This window comes from Lycorma delicatula, chromosome 3, assembly GCF_047948215.1.
Source record: "Lycorma delicatula isolate Av1 chromosome 3, ASM4794821v1, whole genome shotgun sequence".
NCBI lineage: Eukaryota > Metazoa > Arthropoda > Insecta > Hemiptera > Fulgoridae > Lycorma > Lycorma delicatula.
Window position 1 is genome coordinate 225,841,723 of NC_134457.1, and position 26,221 is coordinate 225,867,943.

The 26,221-nt window shown below is 30.4% G+C and overlaps 1 protein-coding gene across 4 annotated transcripts in view; it reads right to left on the minus strand.

Moving 5' to 3' along the window:
* The window catches only part of LOC142322477 (cell division cycle and apoptosis regulator protein 1-like), a 106,255-nt gene that overhangs the window by 42,411 nt on the left and 37,623 nt on the right, over positions 1-26,221 (minus strand). For 3 of the 4 annotated variants that reach the window (XM_075361597.1, XM_075361598.1, XM_075361599.1), the window contains 6 exons: positions 24,560-24,785; positions 19,301-19,584; positions 7,592-7,817; positions 7,044-7,115; positions 5,164-5,412; positions 549-725 (listed from right to left, as the gene is read on the minus strand). In XM_075361597.1, coding sequence (XP_075217712.1) covers positions 549-725; positions 5,164-5,412; positions 7,044-7,115; positions 7,592-7,817; positions 19,301-19,584; positions 24,560-24,785 — 1,234 coding nt within the window. The remainder of the gene's footprint in view (positions 1-548; positions 726-5,163; positions 5,413-7,043; positions 7,116-7,591; positions 7,818-19,300; positions 19,585-24,559; positions 24,786-26,221) is intronic. The other variant, XM_075361600.1, reaches the window with a different exon arrangement.

Sequence of the window (26,221 nt, forward strand, 5' to 3'; positions counted from 1 at the left end):
CATAATTATGGAAAAAAAAGATTGCATGTAAAAGTTGTCATTAGGCTAGAATGTTACAAACTTAAAAAATTGTTACTTTTAGTTAGAAGTGGGAAGAATATTACCCGCCAACCCTCTGGTTAAGATCAAGTGATTTTCACCTTTTGTACCTGAAGAGATTTCTTTCTACCATCAAAAGAACAGTACAGAATTGATTTCCATTTTATGGGAATACAAAAATTGTTTTCCCATTTGAATTTGAAAGTGATTACCCCAAAATTATGGCAGTTATAGTGTCCACAAGAAAGTGAAACACATATAATATAAACTTTTGAACTGATGGGTGGTTTTGGGGTCTGGGGGATGTGAAACATGAAGATATGTCAAAATTTTCCAAGTCGAATCATGGTACCCGTTACAATATACAGCTTTCTAATGAAATCTACCTAATTGCCTAAAAATTCCTAATGGTAAACAGTTTGACAGGAAAGTAGTTTCACTCTCTTACACACTACATTGTAAAGAAAGAAAAATATTACAAGCTTGTATTTATAAAAGTAATCACATACTTTTGTATCCTCCTGTCTATAGTCCAACAGCAAAGAAAGCGACATAACAGTGCAGTCAAATTTTCCAGATCTAGCAGTTCTTGAAGGATGTACTAGGATATGAGGATTTTCAGGGAGTGTATACCGTTTTTCCATCATCAACCTGTCTTTTTCCTCATTTTTCTTCCTTTCCTCATCCTTTAAACATGATCAAGTAATAGAATAATAGATAAAAAATAAATAACACATACTTTTAACTTTATACTAATATTTCTCCAGAGTACAAATATATTATGTTTAGATGGCAAGTAGTTAGGAAATTTCCCTCCCCTTCAAATAATTTCCTTGTTAATACAATCATCTATTTCCATATTCCATCCTCAAATATTTCACGGATGTTCTTCTCTTACAGCCCTGTCATCAAATCAAGTCTGAACTATAGAACTATCTTCTATATAACAGTGTCTGTAAATTTAGGGATTACCTGGGTTTGATTTAAATTTCTCCAAGCACTGTCTGTAATTTAGTTTTTAATTCTACAGCACTAAAATTTCCCTTTACCTTCAACTTCATTTATACGAAGACAAAACCAGAAAAAAATAAAAAGGGTCACTTGTTTACAGTTTAAAACTTTATAATACGAAATGTCTTTTTCAATTCTCAACAGAATTACCTGCACACTCCACAAATGATAACAGCCATTTATACACTGCACAAATGGCTAACTTTAAGAAATACACTCAAATTTTTTCAATATTTTCAGAAAATTGCTGATGCATGATCATGATATGATCTACACAGAGTTAAGCTTTATCTTGTGCCAAAAGTTAGGAATTTTGTACAAACTCAAATAGCAACTGGTCCCTGGACAGGCCACTGACCCCTCCCTGGAGTCCGCATAAGAAGTGGCTGCCCTGTCAACAAAAAAAAAAGCCAGGTATGCCAAACAAGGCAGCTGCTGACAATTCCCATAGTACTTACCCAAGGAAGAAGAGCAGCTACAAGGAATAAGCAGCTACATGAAAATAATAACTTAAATTTCTCTCTCCCTTAAATAGTTTCAAACAGTATCCCTTGTACTGCCTTCTATAAAACTCTTTAAAATTAAAACCATTTTTAGGGGTGGGGTGAAATTTAGCAAAAAACTTTTTACACAAGTTATTAATATTCACCAAATTATCAAAAAAAATATAACCTTAATTATCCAAAATCTGGAGACGATTTCGTTTTTCCCCCTATATCCCCTACCCCCTGAACTTTTGAATTGAAATTTTAATAGCAACAATGCCCCTACTATAGAAATATTTTAGCCAAGTTTGGTGAAAATTGGTCAACTAGTTCTGGAGATATAAGGCAATTTATAAACCAACATACACACAAGTGCACATGCATACACAAATTTTGTCATGGAAATTTTGATGCTGTTTTTTTTTGTTTTCTGGGGTCCTTATGGATCAATTCTCAAAATTTGGTGAAAACCGAATATGCCCGCCCAATTTTGACCGATGCCATTTTTTTGGTTTTCTGGGGTCCTTCGGGATCAATTTGTCAAGATTCTGTGAAAAGCAGATAAGCCCAATTTTGACTCATCACCATACTTTCTCTTCTATACAGTTATAGCTTCGCTTCTGTATAGCAGTTATAGCAAAAAAATAATTACAATAAATCTGTTTATTAAATTTTTTTAACTATTGGAGAAATAGAAGGCTCTTTTTTATTTAGAATCAATCACTACATGAGCTATCTGTGCAATCCTATTCCATAAAAAGTGAAGTTAGTAAACAGGGCCACAAGAAGAGCTATCATAACAAACAAACTATTACGCAAGAAAAGCTTTTTCATCTAGCTTTTCTTAAAGGCTTGTAACATAAGCAGTGCATAGTCAACCAGGTTTACATGGGACAGAAACATAGGCCAGCACTCCCTCAGATCAGAGTAGCATATGGTCTTACTAAACTTTTCTGAGTTACCTTACCAAAAACTAATTCAGAAGATATACCTGCTTCCAAATATCAAATGGTATTTCCAGTCTTTAACTGCCACACAATTAGTAACATTCTTAATTTAAATATTAATAGGGATAAGTAAGTATTCTCATTTCAGATAATTTACTTGTCTTTATCCAATTATGCTGTCTAGGTTATTAACACTAAAAAGTTTGTCAAATTGTGATAAATCTTAATTTGTGCATGTTACTACGACATTGTGCATAAGTAGAAATTACTTAATGTGTGAATCTGGTGATCAATAAAATAGAACTGAACATGATTTAATATTTTTATTATAATAAAAAAAAAAAAGATTATGATTAAAAATTTACAAAATTAAAAAATTTAACAAAATTAAAAAAAAATTAAAACGATTAAAAATTTACTTGAAATCTAAAACTAGACAGCCATTTTGATTATTGAATGTTATCAATCATCTGCAGACACATAAAATAACGTACAGAGAAGTCAAGCAAAAAAGTTAAATTACAAGAAGTATTTTTTTTTAAATATTATTTATAAATAAACAGTGAATTTAGAATAACTAAAATTGTGTTTTTAAGCTAAATCTTTCTATTGTAATTACCTAAAATGAAGACGTAGTCTGAATCTCTGGTTCTAAAAACATTGCTAAAATTACTTGTATTGTACTGATAAAATAATAGTATTCTTAATATTTCTTATTATTAATACAATATTTATTATTACTGGTTTTTGAAAGATGTCGAATAAAGAAATTGTGATAACTTTACTAAACAAAATGAAGAAATATATAGAACTACAAAACATAATAGCGCTGACGGTTAGCTTGGTAACAATCAATTAGAGTTCACAACAACGTAAACCAGCCTTGTTAATCTGAACAACAAAAGTACCCATACCCAAAGTAGGAGCTCACTGGTCAACAATAAGAAAAGAAATGAAAAGGAGAAATGGGCTGATGACAAATTCTGACTAATTTCAATCGGTGTAGACTACAATGGTCATTATTCACTAAAAAATTTATAAAACCATGTAATGTCCTGCACCCAGCATTGTTACCTCTAGAGAACTACGGCAACACGGTTCAGTGAATGTGGCTTTGGCTATTGCCATTTTATGTTACTACACAAGCTCGGATTTCTAGTAAGGTATTCCTTGATATAGGAGATGCAAAACTATCAGGTTGTAACGATGCAGTTTCCACCTTATCCAGAAGTCAACATCACTAAAATTAATATTTTAGAATAATGTATATGACAAAATACAAATAGAACTGAATAGAAAAAATTGTTTTATAAACAAAAGAAACCACAATACCACAAAAATACCAAAAATATTGAAACAAAATAATATTAACTGAATAACTTGTTAAGATAGAAAAAACTCATGAGGCCTCCAAAGGCCAATGTTATATCTAATTGATGCTTTAATTAAATTACTTTAGTCACATATCATTTAAAGGTTTTTTTTATTTAAAAAAAAAACAGAAACTTCATTTATGTACAGAGATGAAATGAAAGAAATAATTACGTATAAATTTTAATCTACAAGCCAATTAAAAAGAAATGAATTAAAAAACATACCTGAATAGCGATTTGAGTGAAGAGCTGTTTATATTTTACATATATTTTTATTAATATGTTTCAAAAAATATTTCACATTTTAGTTCTTATTTAATATTTCTTTACTTAATTTATATAATTTATTTATACTTACTAATGGACAACTACATTCATTAATATAAATAAGAAAATTATTTAAGTTAACAAAATTTAAGTACCAAGAACTTATCTCTGCAAAGTTCTCACACTAGAAGCATACATGTAACATTTTTAACATATAAGCAAATAAAAATATCCCTTTGGCACACCAGAAGACGGAAGTAGATTTCACCAGTGCGATGTAGGGGATAGAAAAGATTTCCACCTTAAAGTGAAGAAAAACTTCAAATTTACTCAATACAACCAATGGTTGCATGTGAAAAAAGTTTCACATGTTTAGCATATGACAAGCCCCATCTACTTACAATTCCAGCAACATTTTGGCCATATCAAAAATTGTTTGACAATTTTTTTTTTAAGAAAACATTTTAGGTAATGTTTAAAGGATTAACGACCACTTTAAACCGATTCAATACTGTACCTGAGGGAGGTATGATTTTTTCTTCAAAATCCTATTTCTTCCACCCCCTGGGCCAATGGTTGGTGACATTAAAAAATTTTACGTAGATAAGTCTTAGGCCGTTATCCAAAGAACAGTAGAAACTTTCAACGAATCCGATATTTTACTTAATAAGCAAGTTATAGCGATATTTTGTTTCTTCAAAAAAGCCCCCCCCCATTTCCACCCCATGGTCCAATTTTGCCCATTAACGAACTTGACAGAGATTTTTGGTCATTATATATTAATTTGAAAGTGACTGACACAAAATTACGGCAGTTATCGTGTCCACAAGAAATTGAAATATATACATATAAATGTATATAAAAACTTTTGAACTGATGGTGGTTTTGGGGTCTGGGGGATGTGAAACATGAAGATATTTCAAAATTTTCCAGAAGTTGAATCATGGTACCCATTACAATAGATAGCTTTCTTATGAATCTACCTAAAATAATATAATAGATGAAAAGACAGAAACAGTAATAAAAGAAAATTAGTGTTACCTCTTTTCTCTTTTTTTCTTCTTCCTTATCTTCTTTATCAGATCTCAAAGAATTTCTACTAACAGAAGCAGCTGCAACTGCAGCTGCTGCTACCAAAGCTGCAGTAGCTTCTTCAGTTTCATCATTTTCTTCAGCTTCTTCAAACTCTTGTTCTGTTTTTAAAGCTTTAACTAATCTCGCAATAAGTTGTGATTTAAGACCTTTAGGAGACAACGCACGAGCTTCCAATTCTTCCCTCAGCGATGACACCTTTAATCCATATTATTATATAATAACAAATGATTTGGCCAAACTATTTTAAATAAAACCTATCTTTTCTTTTACCTAATATTGCTACAACCTCTTATAAGTTATAAAACTATACATTAATTATACTATGAAATTAATATTTACTAAGACTTCCAATATATTTTAACTATGTAATTGAGTTCACTTGAATATAAATTTCATAAATTTTAGGTCTATTGAACAGACTTTGAAAAAGTTACTGGAACATGAATGCATATATTGGAATCAAAACTTTTCTTTTAAAATTTTATACAACTAAACCAGTTACTACTGTGCAAGTACCAAAAGTAATAACAGAGCAAATTAATTTTACTTTAATATTTATTTGCAAAATATTAAAAATTTCCAAAATTCAAATTTATAAAACTTTTATGAATAATATAATTGTATAAATAGAAACTAAAAAAGGTTTATGAATGGACCTCAAACAAAAATGACAATAAATAAAATAATAAATGACACTAAATTGAAAAAAAAAAAAAATATGAGATACAACAAAAAAGTACTTCCACCCATTTTTTACAAATATATGCTGGCATGTATAGAATAATATGAAAATTATTTTTAATATCACCTGATTGTTTTATTTCAATTTTCATTAACTCTCATTATCACTTCGATGGAACTTAATGAAAGACCAAATAACTAATACAAAAAGTAACTTTTTCTAAACACTGACATCCAGTTTCATGGTTGATGATTCACTTTGATTAGTCTTGCAAATAAAAGAATGCATTTGTTTAAGACAGCAATAATAATTTCTCAATAGGCCAATGTAAAAAAAATGTAAACACCAAACCAAAGCTTGTCCTTTACAAAGAATTCATTTCAATAGCAATAAATATGACATTTATAATCTCAAGGAAAAAGCAAAATACATGATTTTTGTATATTATTTCTGGCTTCTATAACTCCCAACAAAAAATGTTTGTATATTGGCTTGATCCTCAAGTTTCAGATCATTTTTTCCAACAGTTTGGTAATGGCAGGCCTTTATGAAATAATAGCTGTTACATTTTATTAATTATCAAATTTATAATTCACACTGCCAAAGTTTTACAGTAGAAATTCATAACTGCAATCATTCATAAATTTGGACTGCACATTAAAAAGAAAGAGTGAAGATAATTAAAAACCAAATTCATTTCAAAACTTTCCTTCAATGACCTGTTCTCCTGGATGAGTGTGGCTACCTCACACTGAAGGTGCAATCACCAATGATAAATATCACTACATTATTACTAAGCAAAGAATCCATGGGAAAGAATTCGTTTATTCAGGTATTGACATCCATTTTGCAAATTCTAATATGTGTGTGTGTGTGTGTGTGTGTATATGTGCGCACACATGTATACATGTGTGCGCATGCGCGCCAGTGGGCCATTGTGAAAGGAGAAAGAATATTAAATGGAAAAAGTTAAATATAATGTAGGAAGAATAACAGCTGAATAAGAATACGTTCTGTAAATGAGTAACAGGTAAGTGGGAAAAGACACAAAAGCATGATGCTACTATGGTAAACCACTACGTCTTAAACAAGAACTGAAAATATAGATATAAAAGAAAACACAATTTGTTAAAAGAGTGCATACCTTCATAGTCTTTGGATCTAACTGGGAATAATGAGTCGGTTCCTTCTTAGTAATCTCAGTGATATCACCATCCTATAAAAAAATATGTAAAAAATAGATATTAAAAACATACATAATTGCAAATAAATTTAAATAAATAAATTCCATAGGTTAAATATTTTTATTCATACTTGTAGTAAACTAGTCATGAAATAAATTCCGCATCATATTATTTACTACATGAAAAAAAAGAAATCATTAAATATAAAATTATAGTAACTGAAGATTATAAAAAATCATAACATTGGCTCCTGATATGAATCCGGTTACCAATCTTCTAGATGAGTGCATGTAAAGAAGATGGATTCATCGCCAAGATGGAAATCAACAGATGACATCGACATTGAATATGAATCCAAGTGATACACAACTGTTACAGAAAAGTGAACAAATGATACTCCACAGATGTCACAACACGTTCAGATCCAGTTACAAAGAAAAACTAATAAAAATTACTAATAAACAACTAAAACTAAAATCAATGAACAATCAATAAAAAAGGCGGTTGCCTTCTCATCCGCTGCGTCACCATCATCGGCCGGATCTTGATCTGCATTCAGCTTACGATCAAGCAGTTTCTTGTAGCTCCCTTGAAGTCCATCCCATTCCAGACGTGTAGGCAGGCAGTTCCAGACATCTGGTAGAAAGAGTACCACTGTTTCAACTCTAGCAGGAATCGTCTTCCCCTTATGAACAGTCTCTGCACGCCGGTAGTATATCTCCAAAAACCGGAACCTGAAAAAACCAGGTAGTCAACAATTCGAAAGATTTTATCAACAAAATTTCACTTTCCGACTCATAAAATATATCCACATTACTGGCAGCTTTTTTCCATTCTTTTCCAAGACCTTATCAACAATGATAAAACTGACGCCTGTCATCCAAGGAAGAAGCTGCCAGCAGACAAATAAGTCATCAGCAAAACACCTGCTTCTGACCTATAAACTAATGAGTTACAAATTAAAAATATACCATAAGATTATAAAACTATCCTCCTGATATAATACTTACAGACTTTCTCCATCATAAATACACAAAAATTTATTCAATAAATTAATACAAAAGAATTGATCTACATTGAAATAGAATATTCTTTTAATCTGTATTAAAACATCAATAAATCACTGATTAGACCCATACATTTCCTAAATTGTTTGGTTTTTGAATTACCAGGACGACCATCACTCGGCGGCATCCGTGAATACAAGTACTAATGTTACAAACATTAAAAAAGTTTATTTTTATGCCAATATTTACAGAGCACATAATATGTACAAAGAAAATGACCACATAAAGAAAAGAGCACAAAACTTTAATAAATATCTTTATTCTTACACCCATCACAACAAAAAATATAAAGAAATATTTATTAACATAAGCTTTCAATAGCCAATAGACTCAATATTCATTTAATTTTATCATAATTTTTATAATAAAATAAATTTTCAAAATTAAACCATGCGTTAAAATTCAAAGATTAACTAATCTAAATACAAAAACAAAATAATTTTTTTTCTCTTCATTTTTCACTTTCCTAGTAGTTATTGTAACAAAGGCTAAGTACTGCTCAAATTTTACCACCAGACTTCTATATTTCTCAACGTTTTCAGGTTTCTTAGGTCCAAAAAATAGTAAAATCTTGATTACAGAATTCTCAATACATGAAGACATGTGCATGCGCGCGCGTGTATGTGTATGTGGGGGTATGAGTGTGTGTGTGTGTGTGTGTGTGTGTGTGTGTGTGTGTGTGTGTGTGTGTGTGTGTGTGTGCTAGGCCTGTACTGGCCTCTATTTGGATTTGTAGCTCAGAAACATTTCAAACAATACAACAGTGAAGTACAGTGTGGTGGTTAGCTTGCGAGTTAAGAAGAAATTCTGTAACAATTATTTTTAAATACGAATGAGAAGATGTGATACTGAGGGAGTGCTAAATTGTGAAAGTAACTTAATGAAAACTTTACTCCTTTTTCTAAATATAACAGAGAACCGAAATAATAAAAATAAATAAACTGAAAAATATGAAATATATTCCACATACCTTGTTAATAAAATTTAAATCGATAATATTATAAAAGAAAAGATTCAGTTTAAAACTGCATTTTAATCAACAACACTGTTGAAATCATAGTGGAAAAATATAATCTTTTCTACTGAAGAATAACATTTATTTTTAATTTACCTGATGTAATCTTAATTTCTGAGGTTTTGAAATTCTGCCTCCGTCGGCGATTGATCCATTGAAAATTCTTTAAAGAATCATTAAATCTTTAAAGAAAGTTGAAGAAATGCACCATAAAAGTGTGTCGACCGGACTATCTTTTTTTTTTAAATTCCAGTGTATCAAAAATTTCTCTGATGGCAAGAATGAAAATTCAGACAATAATGACAGTGAGAACGGTCTATGAATGTAGCCTACTCTCCCCCCTTCAACAAAGAAATGAGTCTTAGACTGAAAAAATAAATGTTTCTCACATCTCAATAGTCCATTCTTTATGTTCCTTTGTAAAGTATTTTTGTCATCATAACCTGTGTTAATAACTGTTTCTTTTTACATTTCCGAACAATCCTTCCCACTGCCAATGTTATATCAGAAATATTAGTTCCACTGGCTCTATTAAAGTCTACAGCTGACAATCGTCAATTAATTTTGCTTTTTCTAATTAGTAATAGATCCTGTGTAGGTGTGGTTTTCTTTTTCCATCCACATTTTCCTTTTCTCTTCGGAGACGGAACCTGTTTCTCTAAATCTTTTCACGATCTCATATACAGTACCTAACCCCACACTACACTCACTTGAATCATTGAGTCATTTGTGTGTGTTAGGGCAGAGCAACAATTTTTTACTCCTTTTGTAGGATTATATCCATAGCATTAACAAAAATCAATGAACAAACTTATAACAGAAACTCGCAAGGTAACTAATTGACTATGAATTATTAAAGCACAAAAACCACTAATTCTATTTGTATATGAACTAACATAACCTGAAACACCAAAGAGCAAGCAGTCTGCCACAGAATGAAAATTATCTACAACAGAACAAAAATTCCCTTTGTTTGGATTAATTTGCTCGCTACTGTAGCATATACATGATTATTATTTTCAGTAGAAGTAATGTTTTCAGTAGTTAAGATTATGAATGCATCTTGTTTCAATTTCATAGACATAATGCAAGTACTAGACAACATTTAAAAAAAGTGCTAATCATGATGAATAGCTGCAATAGAGACAGCACTGTTATTAACATATCTTCATATATTAAAAATATAACTCATATCTCACTCTACCCTCATTAGTTTATAAGATACACAGTTATAAGCATTAATTTTCTATACAAGAATAATTTAAAGATCTAATTTTTAAGAACCTCAGAAAAGTCTCTTATGAAGTATCAGACTAAGTTTACAATAGAAAACTTCTTCAGAAAAAACCTAATAAATGGAATTTGAATGTGGGAAGATATAAATTTTATTGAATATGCTCAAACACAGACTAAAATAGCACACTTAATAACACTTATACACTTACTAGTTAGGCTTTATAAACTTACCAGTTTATAGTTGTCGTGACAGATTGATTTAAATAGTGGTAACAGTTAAGAATTATTATAAGAATTGTGCCAATTTAAAAATTTATAATTTTCAAAATTTATCTATTCATTCGTAAGCGTGTGATTATATTTAATGTACATATAACAGTTTTACAAAAATTCAACTTTATTATACTGTTATTATTTATAATAATTGTACATTAACCTTTGTATTTGTGACTGTCATGGTATTTGTGTAATGAAGTGATCAGCAACAGTATCAGCCTGGTATCAATCTTTCAGTTCTCACAAATGAATTTCAGAAAACTGACATACCATTATTATTCTGATCTCATTTTATAAAAAAAATAGAAATTGTCACAAAGTAAAAGTAATTTAGTAGAAGAAAGATTTAATTTTTCATATTTTTAAAGGCGAGTGAAAGATGAAATCTTTCATATTAAGCACTACCGATAAAATTATTAGTTTTGTCTGTAAATTGCAAACTTGTCTTTTTACTTTCAAATTTTCTTTGTATTTCACATAGAACTTTAATAAAAGCCCATTATTTCAATTAGCCCCCATCATGTTACACATTATCACAATTTGTATTTGTTTAAATGACTTTACATGAGAACACCACAATCTTGTTTTATAAGGGTTTTGTCGTAACTCTTTTTAACAATAAACTATATTTTACTATATACAAGCTGAAAACTAACAACTATATTCTTATACTTAATTTAATAAAAATTAAAAATATGAAGATAGCCCTATAGAAAGACACGTGTTTAGAGGAAAAGGCGACAATAATTCAACCCACCTAAAAAATACCATCCAGGGTAACACGAGAGCTTCCCCCTTCTACTTATCTCTCACTGACACTACATAATCTCTCTTATTCATTATCCACCACTCTGATAGACTTAAGGTAATCATCAATCACCACTCTGACCAACTTAACAGCCGATCATTCTTTCAAAGGTGTCAATTTATTATGTCACCACCAGGCAAAATCAGCCAGTGAAGTTTATGCAACTATCAATAAAATTTGTTTACTCATTTCTCAGATCACTTGCAAGACAAGTCAGTGCCCCAATCTGTTTGATCGTAACTATGAAATTTTAATTATAAATAGCTTGGTTCTTGAAGAAAGAATACATTAACAGAAAACAAAATAAAATTTTATATACAATATTTTTAAAAGACTTGATGTTGGGAAATCCCACACTTCAATATTGGATCTTGTGGAAGATGATACAAAATTATTTCAATATTTTCATATAACTTATGGCAAATTTAACGAGCTTCCTGACATTTTAAAATAAGACTTAAAAGGAAAACTCAAATTTAGCAAAACAATTAAGATTACAAGAAAGAATGACTACTTTCCTTTATATACCTTTTCTTTTTTTGGCTATACATATAACTTTTTATTTATTTCTTCTCGTCTCTGATAAATGTACAGTAAACAATATTTACATGAAATTCTTTCATTTGGTGTCTATGAAAGAAATTCACCATGCATTGTTTTCTTTTTATTTATATAAGCTTAACACAACACATTTCATGACAAAATTATTGCAACTCTATGATCTGCAACATCTTAAAATGACATTTGCCTGTACGCAGTATAAGAAATTTAGAAAATACTAGTTTTGTATATTTGTATAAAGGTAAAATTCAGAAAACAAATAGCACAAATATACATTACATACACATATATGAGTACATAATTTAAGATCATGAACAGACTACAAAACTATATAATGCAAAGATTTTAAATATTTTAAATTAAAACATTATTTTTACCTTCATCCTAAAATTTCCTACATAACACTTTAGAATTTATTGCAAATTCATCTTTTTTAAATTAAAAAAATATAGCATAAAACAGTTTTTTTTTTTCAGAAAAATAAAGTTGAACATAAAATATTTCTAGCTTTATATTTTAATATTAAATAAGTGATCAGGAAAATGTATCGCTATTAAAGAGACTGATTTTCTATTGCTCACTATTCAATTGCTTGTCTAGAAATTATGCCAGTTGGTAATGCCTGGTTGACAAGCTTTTGACAACCAAGTCTCCAGTACCCTGGTGTAATAAACCTTTACATAATGCATTCTCACATGACCAAAACCATTTCAAGCAATAACTCATAGTTCCAAAGTTTCTTCTACTTCCACAACTCTTTTAGGTAGATTTCATAAGAAAGTTACCAGTTGTAATGGGTACCATGATTCAACTACTGGAATACTTCGACATATCTTCGCGTTTCATATCCCCACACCCCAAAACCACCATCAGTTCAGAAGTTTATATATAAATCTATATATATATTTCACTTTCTTGTGGACACAATAACTGCCATAATTTTGCACCAGTCACTTTCCAATTGATACTGAAAATATAATGACAAAAAATCTCAGTCAAGTTTGTTAATGGGCAAAATCAGACAATGGGGGGGGGGCTTTTTCAAAAAACATATCGCTATAAATTTCTTATTAAGTAAAATATTGAATTCATTTGAAGTACCTATCATTCTTTGGATAAGGACCTACAACTTATATAAGTAAAGTTTTTGATACCACTGGCCCAGAGGGTGGAAAAATGGGTATTTAAAGACAAAAAAATCATAGCCCCAGTAATAGGCACACTATCAAATTTGTTTAGTGGTCATTAGTCCTCTAAACATTACCTTAAAATTTTAACGAAACAATTTTTGATGTGACCAACCATTACAGCAAGGGACAACAAAAATGTTGCTGGAATTGTAAGAAGATGGGGCTTATCGCATGCTAAACATGTGAAACTTTTTCTTTAAGGTGGAAATCTTTTTTATCCCCTGCTTAGCACCGGTGAAATCTACCTTCGCCTTCTGGCGTGCCAAAAGCGATTTTTTTTCTAAATTCAGTGTCAAATTGATTCTAAATTTCCTAATACACCTTATCCAAAATTCAGTTTTGGCTGTTCAGTAACTTTTCCCCTTGTTCATTCTCCTTATTTCTTACTCGTACAGGATGCTCATATAAAAAAAATCTTCATTCTATTAATGACACTACTACTCCAAAAATATAATTTAACATTCTAATGACTTCTAAATAATTTCCAATGTTGAACAGCAGTATGTTCAAAGTTGAAGTTCATCCAACCGTGTCGATAAATTAACCCAAAGGTAGAAACTTTATACTTTTTTTTCTTTTTTTGTATAATACACTAGAGTATATTATTAATAAACAGAATTAAATACTATAAATAAAAAAGTTGAAATAACGTCAAGATACTATGACATAACCAAATCTATGAATAATAATAATTATTTTAATACCAACTCACATACATCATTAACAAATTTAACTGCAATAGACGAATATAAGAAACTAAGATTGTAACTGAAACAATATGTAGCTAAAATAATATGAAACAACATGTAACTGAAACAACATGAAAGGATATTTAAAATTAAGCATAATTTCAAATATAGAATTGCATCTAACAATTAAAAATGGGAATGGAATGTACCAATTTGGAAAATAATTTGGAATTTTAGAAAAAGATGTCATAAAAAACTGAATATGAAAGGCACATTTCAAAAAGTAAACATAACTACATTTGATTAATGAGCAGAAAGTTTTTAGACGAGTGATTTTTTAAAAATACAAAGTTTGGAGAGCTCAATAAATATACCTTTAAAATTCGATCTTAATTCATTTCAAATCCATTCGGCCAAGGGATTTTAATTTTGACATTATTTTGATATTTAGAAAAACATGCCTCCTCTATGAATCATGAGACCTTGCCGTTGGTGAGGGGGCGTGAGTGCTCAGAGATACAGAGTAGCTGGACCGAAGGTGCAAGCATATCAGAGAGGTATCTGTTGAGAGCCAGACTAAGGAATGATTCTTGAAAGAGGGCAGCAGCTCTTTCAGTAGTTGTTAGGGGCGTGAGTCAGAATGATTTAAACGGCCATATCAACATCACTCAGTCCTCTGAGTACTGCACAGCTGAAAGCAATGGAAAACTACAGCTGCTTTTTTTCCAAGAAAATGTGGCTCTCAACATTTTCATATAGCAATGATGGAGGCGCCTTCCTTGGTAAAATATTCCGGAGGTAAACTAGCCCCCTGTTCGGATCTCCGGGTTCCGGGTGGAGACTACTAAGTAAGGGGTCACCAGAAAATTAAAAAATAACATTCTACGAGTCGGAGCGTGGAATGTTAGAAGTTTAAAAAAGGTTGGTAGGCTAGAAAATTTAAAAAGGGAAATGGATAGGATAAATGTGGATGTAGTAGGAATTAGTGAGGTTCGGTGGGAAGAGGAAGGCAACTTTTGGTCAGGTGATTTTAGAATATAAATTCAGCTTCAAATAATGGGCAGGCAGGAGTAGGTTTCATAATGAACAAGATAGGGAAGAGAGTAGAATATTTCAAAACGCATAGCGATAGAATCATTGTAATAAGGATAAAATCAAAACCTAAACCGACAATGATTGTTAACGTCTATATGCCTACAAGCGCCCATGATGATGATGAGGTAGAGTGTGTATACGAAGAGATTGATGAAGCAATTAAACACGTAAAAGGAGATGAAAATTTAATAATAGTTGGAGATTGGAATGCAAGCATTGGAAATCACAAGGAAGGAAATATAGTGGGGGAATACGGGCTGGGCAAAAGGAATGAAAGAGGGGACCGACTTATAGAGTTTTGCACGAAGTATAATTTAGTAATTCCCAACAACCAATTTAAAAATCATAATAGAAGAATATACACTTGGAGAAAAACCCAGCCGATACTGCAAGGTATGAGATAGATTGCATCATGGTTAAGCAAAGATTTAGAAATCAACTCGTTGACTGCAAAACTTACCCTGGAGCAGGCATTGATAGCGACCATAATTTGGTGATAATGAAATGTAGATTGGGGTTTAAAAACCTGAAGGAAAAGGTGTCAGATGAATCGGTGGAATTTAGAGAAGCTTGAGGAAGAGGAGGTAAAGAAGATTTTTGAGGAGGACATCGCAAGAGGTCTGAGTAAAAAAGATAAGGTAGTAAATGTAGAAGAAGAATGGGGGAATGTTAAAAAGGAAATTCTTAAATCAGCAAAAGCAAACTTAGGCGGAATAAAGAGAACTGGTAGAAAATCTTGGGTTTCAGACTATATATTGCAGCTGATGGATGAACGTAGAAAATATAAGAATGCTAGTGATGAAGAAAGTAAAAGGAACTATCGGCAATTAAGAAATGCTATAAACAGGAAGTGCAAACTGGCGAAAGAAGAGTGGATTAAAGAAAAGTGTTCAGAAGTGGAAAGAGAAATGAACATTGGTAAAATAGACGGAGCATACAGGAAAGTTAAGGAAAATTTTGGGGTACATAAATTAAAATCTAATAATGTGTTAAACAAAGATGGTATACCGATATATAATACGAAAGGTAAAGTCGATAGATGGGTGGAATATATTGAAGAGTTAAACAGAGGAAATGAATTAGAAAATGGTGTTATAGAGGAAGTTGAGGAGGATGAAATGGGAGAAACAATACTGAGATCTGAATTTAAGAGAGCATTAAAAGATTTAAATGGCAGAAAGGCTCCTGGAATAGACGGAATACCAGTAGAATTACTGCGCAGTACAGGTGAGGAAGTGATTGATAGATTATACAAACTGGTGTGTAATATTTATGAAAAAGGGGAATTTCCGTCAGACTTCAAAAAAAGTGTTATAGTCATGATACCAAAGAAAGCAGGGGCAGATAAATGTGAAGAATACAGAACAATTAGTTTAACTAGTCATGCATCAAAAATCTTAACTAGAATTCTATACAGAAAAAATTGAGAGGAGAGTGGAAGAAGTGTTAGGAGAAGACAAATTTGGTTTCAGGAAAAGTATAGGGACAAGGGAAGCAATTTTAGGCCTCAGATTAATAGTAGAAGGAAGATTAAAGAAAAACAAACCAACATACTTGGCGTTTATAGACCTAGAAAAGGCATTCTCGATAACGTAGACTGGAATAAAATGTTCCAGCATTTTAAAAAAATTAGGGTTCAAATACAGAGATAGAAGAACAATTGCTAACATGTACAGGAACCAAACAGCAACAGTAATAATTGAAGAACATAAGAAAGAAGCCGTAATAAGAAAGGGAGTGCGACAAGGATGTTCCCTATCTCCGTTACTTTTTAATCTTTACATGGAACTAGCAGTTAATGATGTTAAAGAACAATTTAGATTCGGAGTAATAGTACAAGGTGAAAAGATAAAGATGCTACGATTTGCTGATGATATATAATTCTAGCCGAGAGTAAAAAGGATTTAGAAGAAACAATGAACGGCATAGATGAAGTCCTACGCAAGAACTATCGCATGAAAATAAACAAGAACAAAACAAAAGTAATGAAATGTAGTAGAAATAACAAAGATGGACCACTGAATGTGAAAATAGGAGGAGAAAAGATTATGGAGGTAGAAGAATTTTGTTATTTGGGAAGTAGAATTACTAAAGATGGACGAAGCAGGAGCGATATAAAATGCTGAATAGCACAAGCGAAACGAGCCTTCAGTAAGAAATATAATTTGTTTTCATCAAAAATTAATTTAAATGTCAGGAACAGATTTTTGAAAGTATATGTTTTGAGTGTCGCTTTATATGGAAGTGAAACTTGGACGATCGGAGTATCTGAGAAGAAAAGATTAGAAGCTTTTGAAATGTGGTGCTATAGGAGAATGTTAAAAATCAGATGGGTGGATAAAGTGACAGATGAAGAGGTATTGCGGCAAATAGATGAAGAAAGAAGCATTTGGAAAAATATAGTTAAAAGAAGAGACAGACTTATAGGCCACATACTAAGGCATCCTGGAATAGTCGCTTTAATATTGGAAGGACAGGTAGAAGGAAAAAATTGTGTAGGCAGGCTACGTTTGGAATATGTAAAAAAAATTGTTAGGGATGTAGGATGTAGAGGGTATACTGAAATGAAACGACTAGCACTAGATAGGAAATCTTGGAGAGCTGCATCAAACCAGTCAAATGACTGAAGACAAAAAAAAAAAACATGGTGTGCTTTTCCATTAATTCTCTACCATTTTAAAAAAATAATTCAAAACCAAAGTATTATAGTAATATTTCTAAAGAGTTTTCCTTGTTTGACTCAACCTAGAATGTCAGCATTGTTATCTTATTGCTTGACAGGATGTCTTCCATTGTTATCTTATCGTTATAAGATTCTATGTCAGTTGTCAAGTTTGCGGATAAGTATAAAGAGAAATATGCTATCTTCAGCAAGTGAACTGCATTCAAAACCTGCATATGTCAAATTTTCCAAAACAGAGATATTCTGGCATAATCCCAATTTGTAATAATGACAATGAACTGTTTCTGCAATCACAGATAGACAAGATGGTCCTATAGTAAATTAGAATGCTGCGAGTATAAACCACTACAAGCTGAAGATACTTTTTTAATTCTTATCAACTAAAATGTAAAACAATAATTTTGTTTATTTATTGTTAGTCTAAAGAGGACAAGTCAATTAAATTTTGCTAAGAGAGTTATGTTTGAATCAAAATAGGCCACTTATTGGAACATGTATATGAGGAAAATATCCAAGTACAAAATTATGAATAACAACGCTGTCAGAGGTGGAGAAAACATGACAACTAAAATTGATGGAGAGCTGTTTCTCTAAAAAGAAATATAATAGGGGCCAATTGTACCTAATCTCAATGAGTATTATGGGGAATCTGCAGGGAAACTAAACAATGTTTTCTTTAACTGTTCTAAACAGAATAACTCATATTTTGTTGCCTATAATTATTGAAAATATCACTCCTGGCACAAACATCATAACAAATGAAGCCATTCATACAGATCATTATCAGAAGATTATGAGCATATGACGGTGAATCATTCCATATTTTATTAATCCTGAAACATTAGCTCATACTAATAGTACTGAAAGCGCTTGGCGTAAGTCAAGTTGTGTAATAAAACACAATGGGATAAAAACAGTTTAATGCTAAAAGGTTACTTATTAGAATACATGTATCAAAACATTACAGAAATGAAAACCTTTATGAATAAATGTTGCAGCATATCTATGAGTTTATACCTCCTCAGTAACTGTGTGTTGATCCATGTATTAAAGAGTATCTAGAGTTCATTTGTGTATTTAATAAAGAGTAAATTTCTGTGTATTCACTGTATTATTTCAATCACCTCATCGTGACAGTCTAGGCAATCATATTTAAATAAATAAGCTTCAAATAAATGCATATCCTAGTTAATTATTACATAAATAATGTATAGAAGTAGATATATATTGTAGTAAAGCGTTTAGGTAATAGTGAATTAACAAAAAATAATCAGTGAATATCAGTAATTCAAAATTTGCAAGTTTTAATCAAGTTAAGCTCAAATTTCTTGGTATTCTTGCTGTTCATTTAAGTGATCATATCACTCATGAAAAAACATTAAATAAAACATTAGATAAGTAAAAAATACATTAGTAAAACCTGAAAAACTGATAAGATATACAAAAAAGCTATTAATACTTATTATTAATAAAGCAAAAGCAAACAAAACAATTAACAAAGATTTTAATTTAAATGAATCTTTGAAATGAACAACAGAAAAGTATAGAGTAAGATAAACATAAAATAATTGGAATAAATACAAACAGTTACGCCTACCATTGGGTACAATGAGACAAATCGATTCCAGTAAGAGCTCTGCAATTTCTGATAGCAGTTTTAATTAGAACACCAGGATCTTTATCTGGGTTTGGTCCATCTAAAGAGGGGCTCCATGGGCCACCGATTGCCATTGTTTCATTTTTTCCTCGCAGTCCAACAAGAAAACTGATTAAGCGAGTTGGATGGACAAAATCAACACTTCCTTCTTTGTCCCTGTCTTCAGCTAAAGAACAACATCTCTTGTATAAATCATTCAGCTCTAACATTCCTAACAGCATTACCTATAAATAATAGAAAAAAATTCAAGATAATACTAGATGAAATCTGTTAAATCAATAATTGAAATACAATTATAAAGACAAGATTTTTTTTAACTTTTTTGTTACATTAATAAATCCTCATAACATAAACTTTTTATCTATGGAAAAGTAACACTTAATAAAAATTAACAATTTTAAATTAATCTTCAAGTCTGGTAAACATTATTTTACACAAATGTTCAAATAACACCTTAAAACAAAAAATTTCATGAATTTAACCAGAAAAAACAGTATCAACCAGGAGGCATGTTTTTAATTAAAGCAAGTACAGTTTTGAAATTAAAAAAAAAAAAATAAGTACACTATTCTTAAAACTTTTTTTTAAGTTAAAGCCTGTACTTTAATCTACTTTTCTATATAATTGCCACCAATATTAAGGCACTCGTCATATCATGCAACCAGCTTTTGAACTCTCAGAAGTCTGCCATATAACTTAATAATCACTGCAATTTGGGTAATGTAACCACTGCAAAATTGTGATTAATAACTTAATAATCACAATTTTAGATAATTTAATAATAATTTTTCATAATTTCATAGACAACACTTACTGAAACTTGAGGAAACTCTTCATATAGCAAAGAAATCTCTTTCACTTTTTCATCAACTTTCTGCACCAAATTTTCAGTAATGACAGAAGGTCGTCCATTCCATTCCTCATCATGGTAATAAGCTTACTTACTATTTACTTTTTGACAAGGTAATAATTTATTATATTTTTTTTTTTCAAAAGTACACAATTGTTATTCTTACGGTAAAGCTGGCTTAGTGGCAGTAGTGTCAAATACAATCAATACAAATTCCAATATTATTTATCCTAATTTTTTTTTAATTTTAGAAATTCTCCTCCTAGGCAACAGAAAACTTTGGAAAGATTTGAATTTTATTTAGAAACAGTACATACTAAATTTGTCAGAAAAGTACTTCATGTAAACAAAAACCAAATTCTTTTTTGGTGATGTGAAAAATTTATAAAAACCAAATTTACTGTTGAATAATGAAAGAAATACAATAAATTATTTGAAAAATTTCAAAGTTTGTAATAAAATAACAGATTATCAACAATGTGCAATACTGTGTTAGTGTTTATATCATTCTGTAATGTACATTAAGTATATCGGGTACTGTGAACTGTGCTACCTGTAGCAAAGGTTTTCCATGAATTTCAGTTTGAACATAATCTTTTTACAACTGAAGTAATGCCAAACTTATTTACAACAGAGGTATATATACTGATATGGTGTTCATTTTGGGTGTGTGAAATGATAATATGCTGCAGCTGTTGCAGTAGATTATGAAATAAGTTTTCAATTTGCAGGATTCCAGATCACAAAACAAAAAGAAATTGATCAATCATACAGGTCCACATTCCTGGCCACCAAGATTGGCTGGTCAAACACCTTTAGATTTTTGCACCCATCTGGGAATGGATGATAAAAATTGTACAAAAAAAAAAACAAAAATGCATTCGTGTGAGCAATTAATTGTCTGCATTATGGATGCAGCTGAGCAACTTAAGGACAGCTCTGAAAAATTAAAAAGAGCAACCAAAGCAGTACAGAAGTGTGCCAAGAAGTGTTGAAAATGGCGGACTCATTTTTTTAACATTTACTGTAAACTGGTAATATATAATGCACTTCGGTCTAGTGTAGTTTCTAAATAAAATTCAAATTGTTCTACCTTTTCTTTGTTCTATTCAACTTATATTACACAATTTTGTTCAGAATTAAATTATCTACAAGTTTTGTTCATATGTTTTAAATATTTATTAACCATTTAACAAAGTTATTGCATGTCAAACATAAAAAACAGGGTTTTTATCCAATTTTATTGGTTCTCACCTGATTTCTCAAAAATGATTGCAGATACAGTTCTGGGACCTATTTTATTAAATTTTTCAGGTCAAAAACATAAGAAATCACTAATTCTGCCCCTTAATTAACATCCTAAAGATTTCAGTACTACCTCATTTCACCAGGATAGCTAAAATCAAAGTGAAATTTTTCACTAGCCGCCATAACTCACAAATGAAGTTTATAAAAACTTTTTTTCATTACTCTCACAAGTAGAATAGGTTATAAAAGTACTGGGAGAACTTTGAGAATCACTTTATATATTTAGTAGCACAATCTCATTATTTAATTGATACACTGTACACGCAGCACCTTTTTCTCAAGTTTTTATTTTTTTTACCAGCCAATCATCATCCTTTCTCCTTATCCAGTTGTCAGGATAGGCTGAAAATTATTGACCTCTATTTAATGTCTCTCCACCATTCCTTTTTGAAAACTCTTAAAGTCATTACACAACTCAACTATAGTTTCCTAGATCTTCATCTAGGATTTATTATTATTATATTTAAGTTACAAATTATTTTGCAACTAATCAAATAATAATTTCTTGTTAAGTGCAAAATCACTAAACAGCTGCTCTCCTAAATCCTCTCTTGTAATGCTTTACATCTTGAGTCTTTATGCACCACTTCTTACTTGACCTCTAATTACAGTCATCTTTTTCCACACTTTTTCAGACTTTTTCATACATAGTGTAACAACAGGAAACTTTGGTAACTGTATTTCTTGTAGTAGTAATTTAAGGAGCAAGTTTAGGTACATTTGAATATTTTTATTCCATTTTATAATAATTCTTTAAGACAATAAGAATCACATTATATAATATTGCATTTTTCAAATTTATATTATAAACTAATTTATATAAAATCAAACCCAAATTGCTTCTTAACAGTTTTTTTAAAAAAAAAGACCTAAAATGTATTTTAGTCTGTCAGTCATCCCAGCACAGTGTTAGATACTTAACTTCATAATGGTAATAGCTAAAATTTATTAAAAATTATTATTTTATTCACAATTAAAATATACTATTAGCAAATTAGAGAAAATGCTCAATTTACAAATGATTTACAAAAACCTAAAACTAATAATTACAAATCTTTATATGAGAAGTGTCCTTAATTCTTTAAGGGCTGTACAGTTATCCAAAAGTATTAATTTAAGCATTTTTTTAATGGCTTAAAAATCATTAAGAAAAGATATTTGAAATAAAATTAAGAGAAGATTTTTTCTTGAAAAATTGGTCTTTTCTTCTATTTTATATACCATACTTAATTCAATTAAGTAATTTTTGCAATATGGCTGTATATTATTGTATAGATAATCTGAGCAACTTTGGATTCTAATCTTTAAAATGCCTTTATTATCAAATTCAATCCTACAGACAGATTTTTATAAAGATTTAAACAGATAAAAGTAAAATATAATTTTTATCTGATTAAACAGAAACTACAAGGAAATTATAGCGTAAAAAATAACAGAATAATTACATTTTTATATTATGTACTGGTGTAAAACTAATAAATTTACGTTTTGTTTATTAGAGACAATGAAATTCAACAATAGATCTATCTACAAGTTAAGTAAATGTAGTTCAATAAAAAGAAAATTCTGGATAATCCAACCAACCAAATTTTTTTTACCAGGTTAAATTACATTTTATCTTCAATTTAAATTAAATATCAATGTATATAATTGAAATAATTATTTCAGAAAAATTGATTTTTACTGCATTCTCAATAGTATTTTTTTATTAATACAAACAATTATGTCAATTTTTAACAATGTTTTAAAAATACTTGAAGTAAATATTGAAAATAATCTAACTGAAATAGAAAATAAACATTGTTGTGAAATTGAAAATATGGTAATTATAAAAATTCTACAGGATTCAAATAACTCTGAGGACTTCTTCAAAATAATATGTATGTAATAATTCTCATTTTATAAATGTCAAAACACTTTCAATAAAAAGCTATCAAATTCTGCGAGGATGAATCAAATTTAAATGGTAATTTTGCTATTCTAAGCAGCAAGCAGTTCTGAGCTGGTTGGCAGAGTAAGGGGTTAATGTTCGGTGTTACAGAAGGGGAACCAGCTTGGTTAGCTCCTCCGCTCTGTTCTGCCATCAGTACAGCCATGAGTGAGCAAGAAGTTCCGTCAATTGTTGCACAACATATATAATCAAAGTTTTTAACTAATGAAAGCATTAGACCAGTGGAAAATTTTAACTCATTTAAAGGTACAGTTTAGACGCTACTCTGTTCCAGAGTGTATACATGGGCCAGACAATTTAGGTGTGGGCAAGGAAAGTGTAGAAAACAATGCCCAAGGTTAAGTCTTACAGCTGACAACATCCGTAGTGTTCAGGAGCTTATCAAAGGTGATCGCAGGTTCACTGTTGAAGAAATCACGTCAGAAGTGGGATCAGTTATGGGAGTGCTCAATCAATTATCACTGATCATCTTGGCTTTAGAAAAATTAGTGCTCAATGGGTTCCAAGGTTGACCGAAAATCAAAACTAGATCACAGATTGGAGACCTACACAGTCCAGATTTGTTCCTCTGTGACTATTTTTTGTTTGCGCCCTTGAAATCTTGGAGGAGAATGATTCAAAAAGAATGAAGATGTCGAGAAGTACGTGCACAGTTGGTTGATGATTTCCTCAAATTTTTTTATGAACAAGGAATATTCAAGTTTCCAAAGTTTTCCATTGGCAAAAGTGTGTAGATCATGCAGGAGAGAAATGATGAAGGTGTGAATTGTCTATATTATTAATCAATAAATCTATAAAATAAAAAAATTATTATTTATATTTGATTCACCCTCGTACATTAAAAGGCTAATTAAGAAAAAAGAAAAAACAATTCTTTGTTCCCACAATGAATTTTTAATCTCCATCTCACACTAAATTGATAAAAATCACAATGTTTTAAAAGTTTTTTTCATAAAAACGACGAGAAACATTCATTTACTACAGCAAATATATAACTGCGAAATGATGATTAATTATTACATTCTAATCAAAGATAATACTAACAAACTATACAAACACTTCCTATTATGAAAATACATTAATTAATCACCTTTGCAGAAAATAAGTAATCTGCATCAGGAGGATCATATGTATCGGAGTTCTGTATGACTGGATCAACATCTTTATGCATTACATAAAAAGAACATGGCCTTTCTAAAGTCAAACTACGATGTGGAGGGAATGCATCAACCCATCTAAAAGAGCTAACGAAGAAATCTGAAGGAACATATAGATTGTTGTACCGTCTACGAATTTCCATTACATCTGCTTCAGGCCTAAAACAAGCAACAAGTATCATAAAACAAAAGTTAATTTTCATTGTATGTATATAACTCAACTCAATACAACAAAGTATAGAAATAAGACAATTCTTAACTTTTTTTTTTTTTGATATAAAGTTTGATATAAACATTTAAAAAATGAAAATTACAACTGAAGATGAGGGCTGCCAAAAAAGCGCTATTGTATATATAGGTAATGAAAAATAAGTGTCACCTTATTTACTTTTTAATCTCTGCAATTAGGTGGATCAAGTTGGAATATATATATATATATATATATATATATATATATATATGATGAACTAATGACACTAATATATAATGAAGGCATACAATGCCTACATACATATAATACAACATTATGTATATATGGAAACATATATACAATATTTGTGTGGGCGCGTGTTAATTTAATTAAATTTTTATGGGGAGATTAATACTGAATATGAACACTAACATTTACATTGATTGTGTAGTGAGACACACAATACAAACACAGTTCCAATTTAATACAAAGGTGAACAAAATAGACAAAAAAAATTAATATAATAAAAAGTCTCAAAAGTTAACAAAGTATAAAATTAATGTGGTTGGCAAGGAAGAGCTTCAAACATAAATAACGAAGTTACTTGTTTAATTAATTAGCACATTGGTGTTTAATAATTTAATAAATTTCTTATCATTCAATCCATCTACTAGACCCACTGATGACTAGACATGTTGGTGGACAGATTAAAGAAAAAGGCTAAATAATTACAAGAAGAACATATTTATAAAGCTAAATAAATAATTACTACCTTTTAAAATATTCAATGACAAAACAAAAAAAAAGATATCAAATTTATAACATTTCCGAAAGAGTTAACTGAAACATACACTCATCTTCTGGGTAAACTTTGAATAACCTCAATGAATCTTCATCCTCAATTGATTTTAATGCAAGATATTGCCTAGCCACACTATGTACTCAATTACTGTACTTGAAATGACAACAATTTCCAGTAAATTTGAGCAAGTCAACATAGTCTAAATCAACAGGCTGCACAACAGAGCCCTGACCTCATGTCCTGTAACTTTTTTCTTCAAGGGTGGAAAAAAGAGGAAGAGTTTTTGAAAAAAAAGCTCTTGTTGATGTTCAGCCTTACAAGTGAAAGTGTCACTTGTAAGGCTGAACATCACCTGCATTTCAGAGAAAGAAGAATTTTGATATCCAACTACACATTCAGTCAAAGAAAACAACAAAAATTACTTGCTTATCTTTCAATTTCTAGTAAAGCTTTGCATGGGATGCTTATTATTGGAGCAGCTATGGCATTTTCTTAACTAAGGTTTTATTTCAGGATGCCCATAACCCATAAGTTATGGCACCATACATATATATATATATATGTGTGGTGCCACATACACGTACAGATAAACATACAATGGCA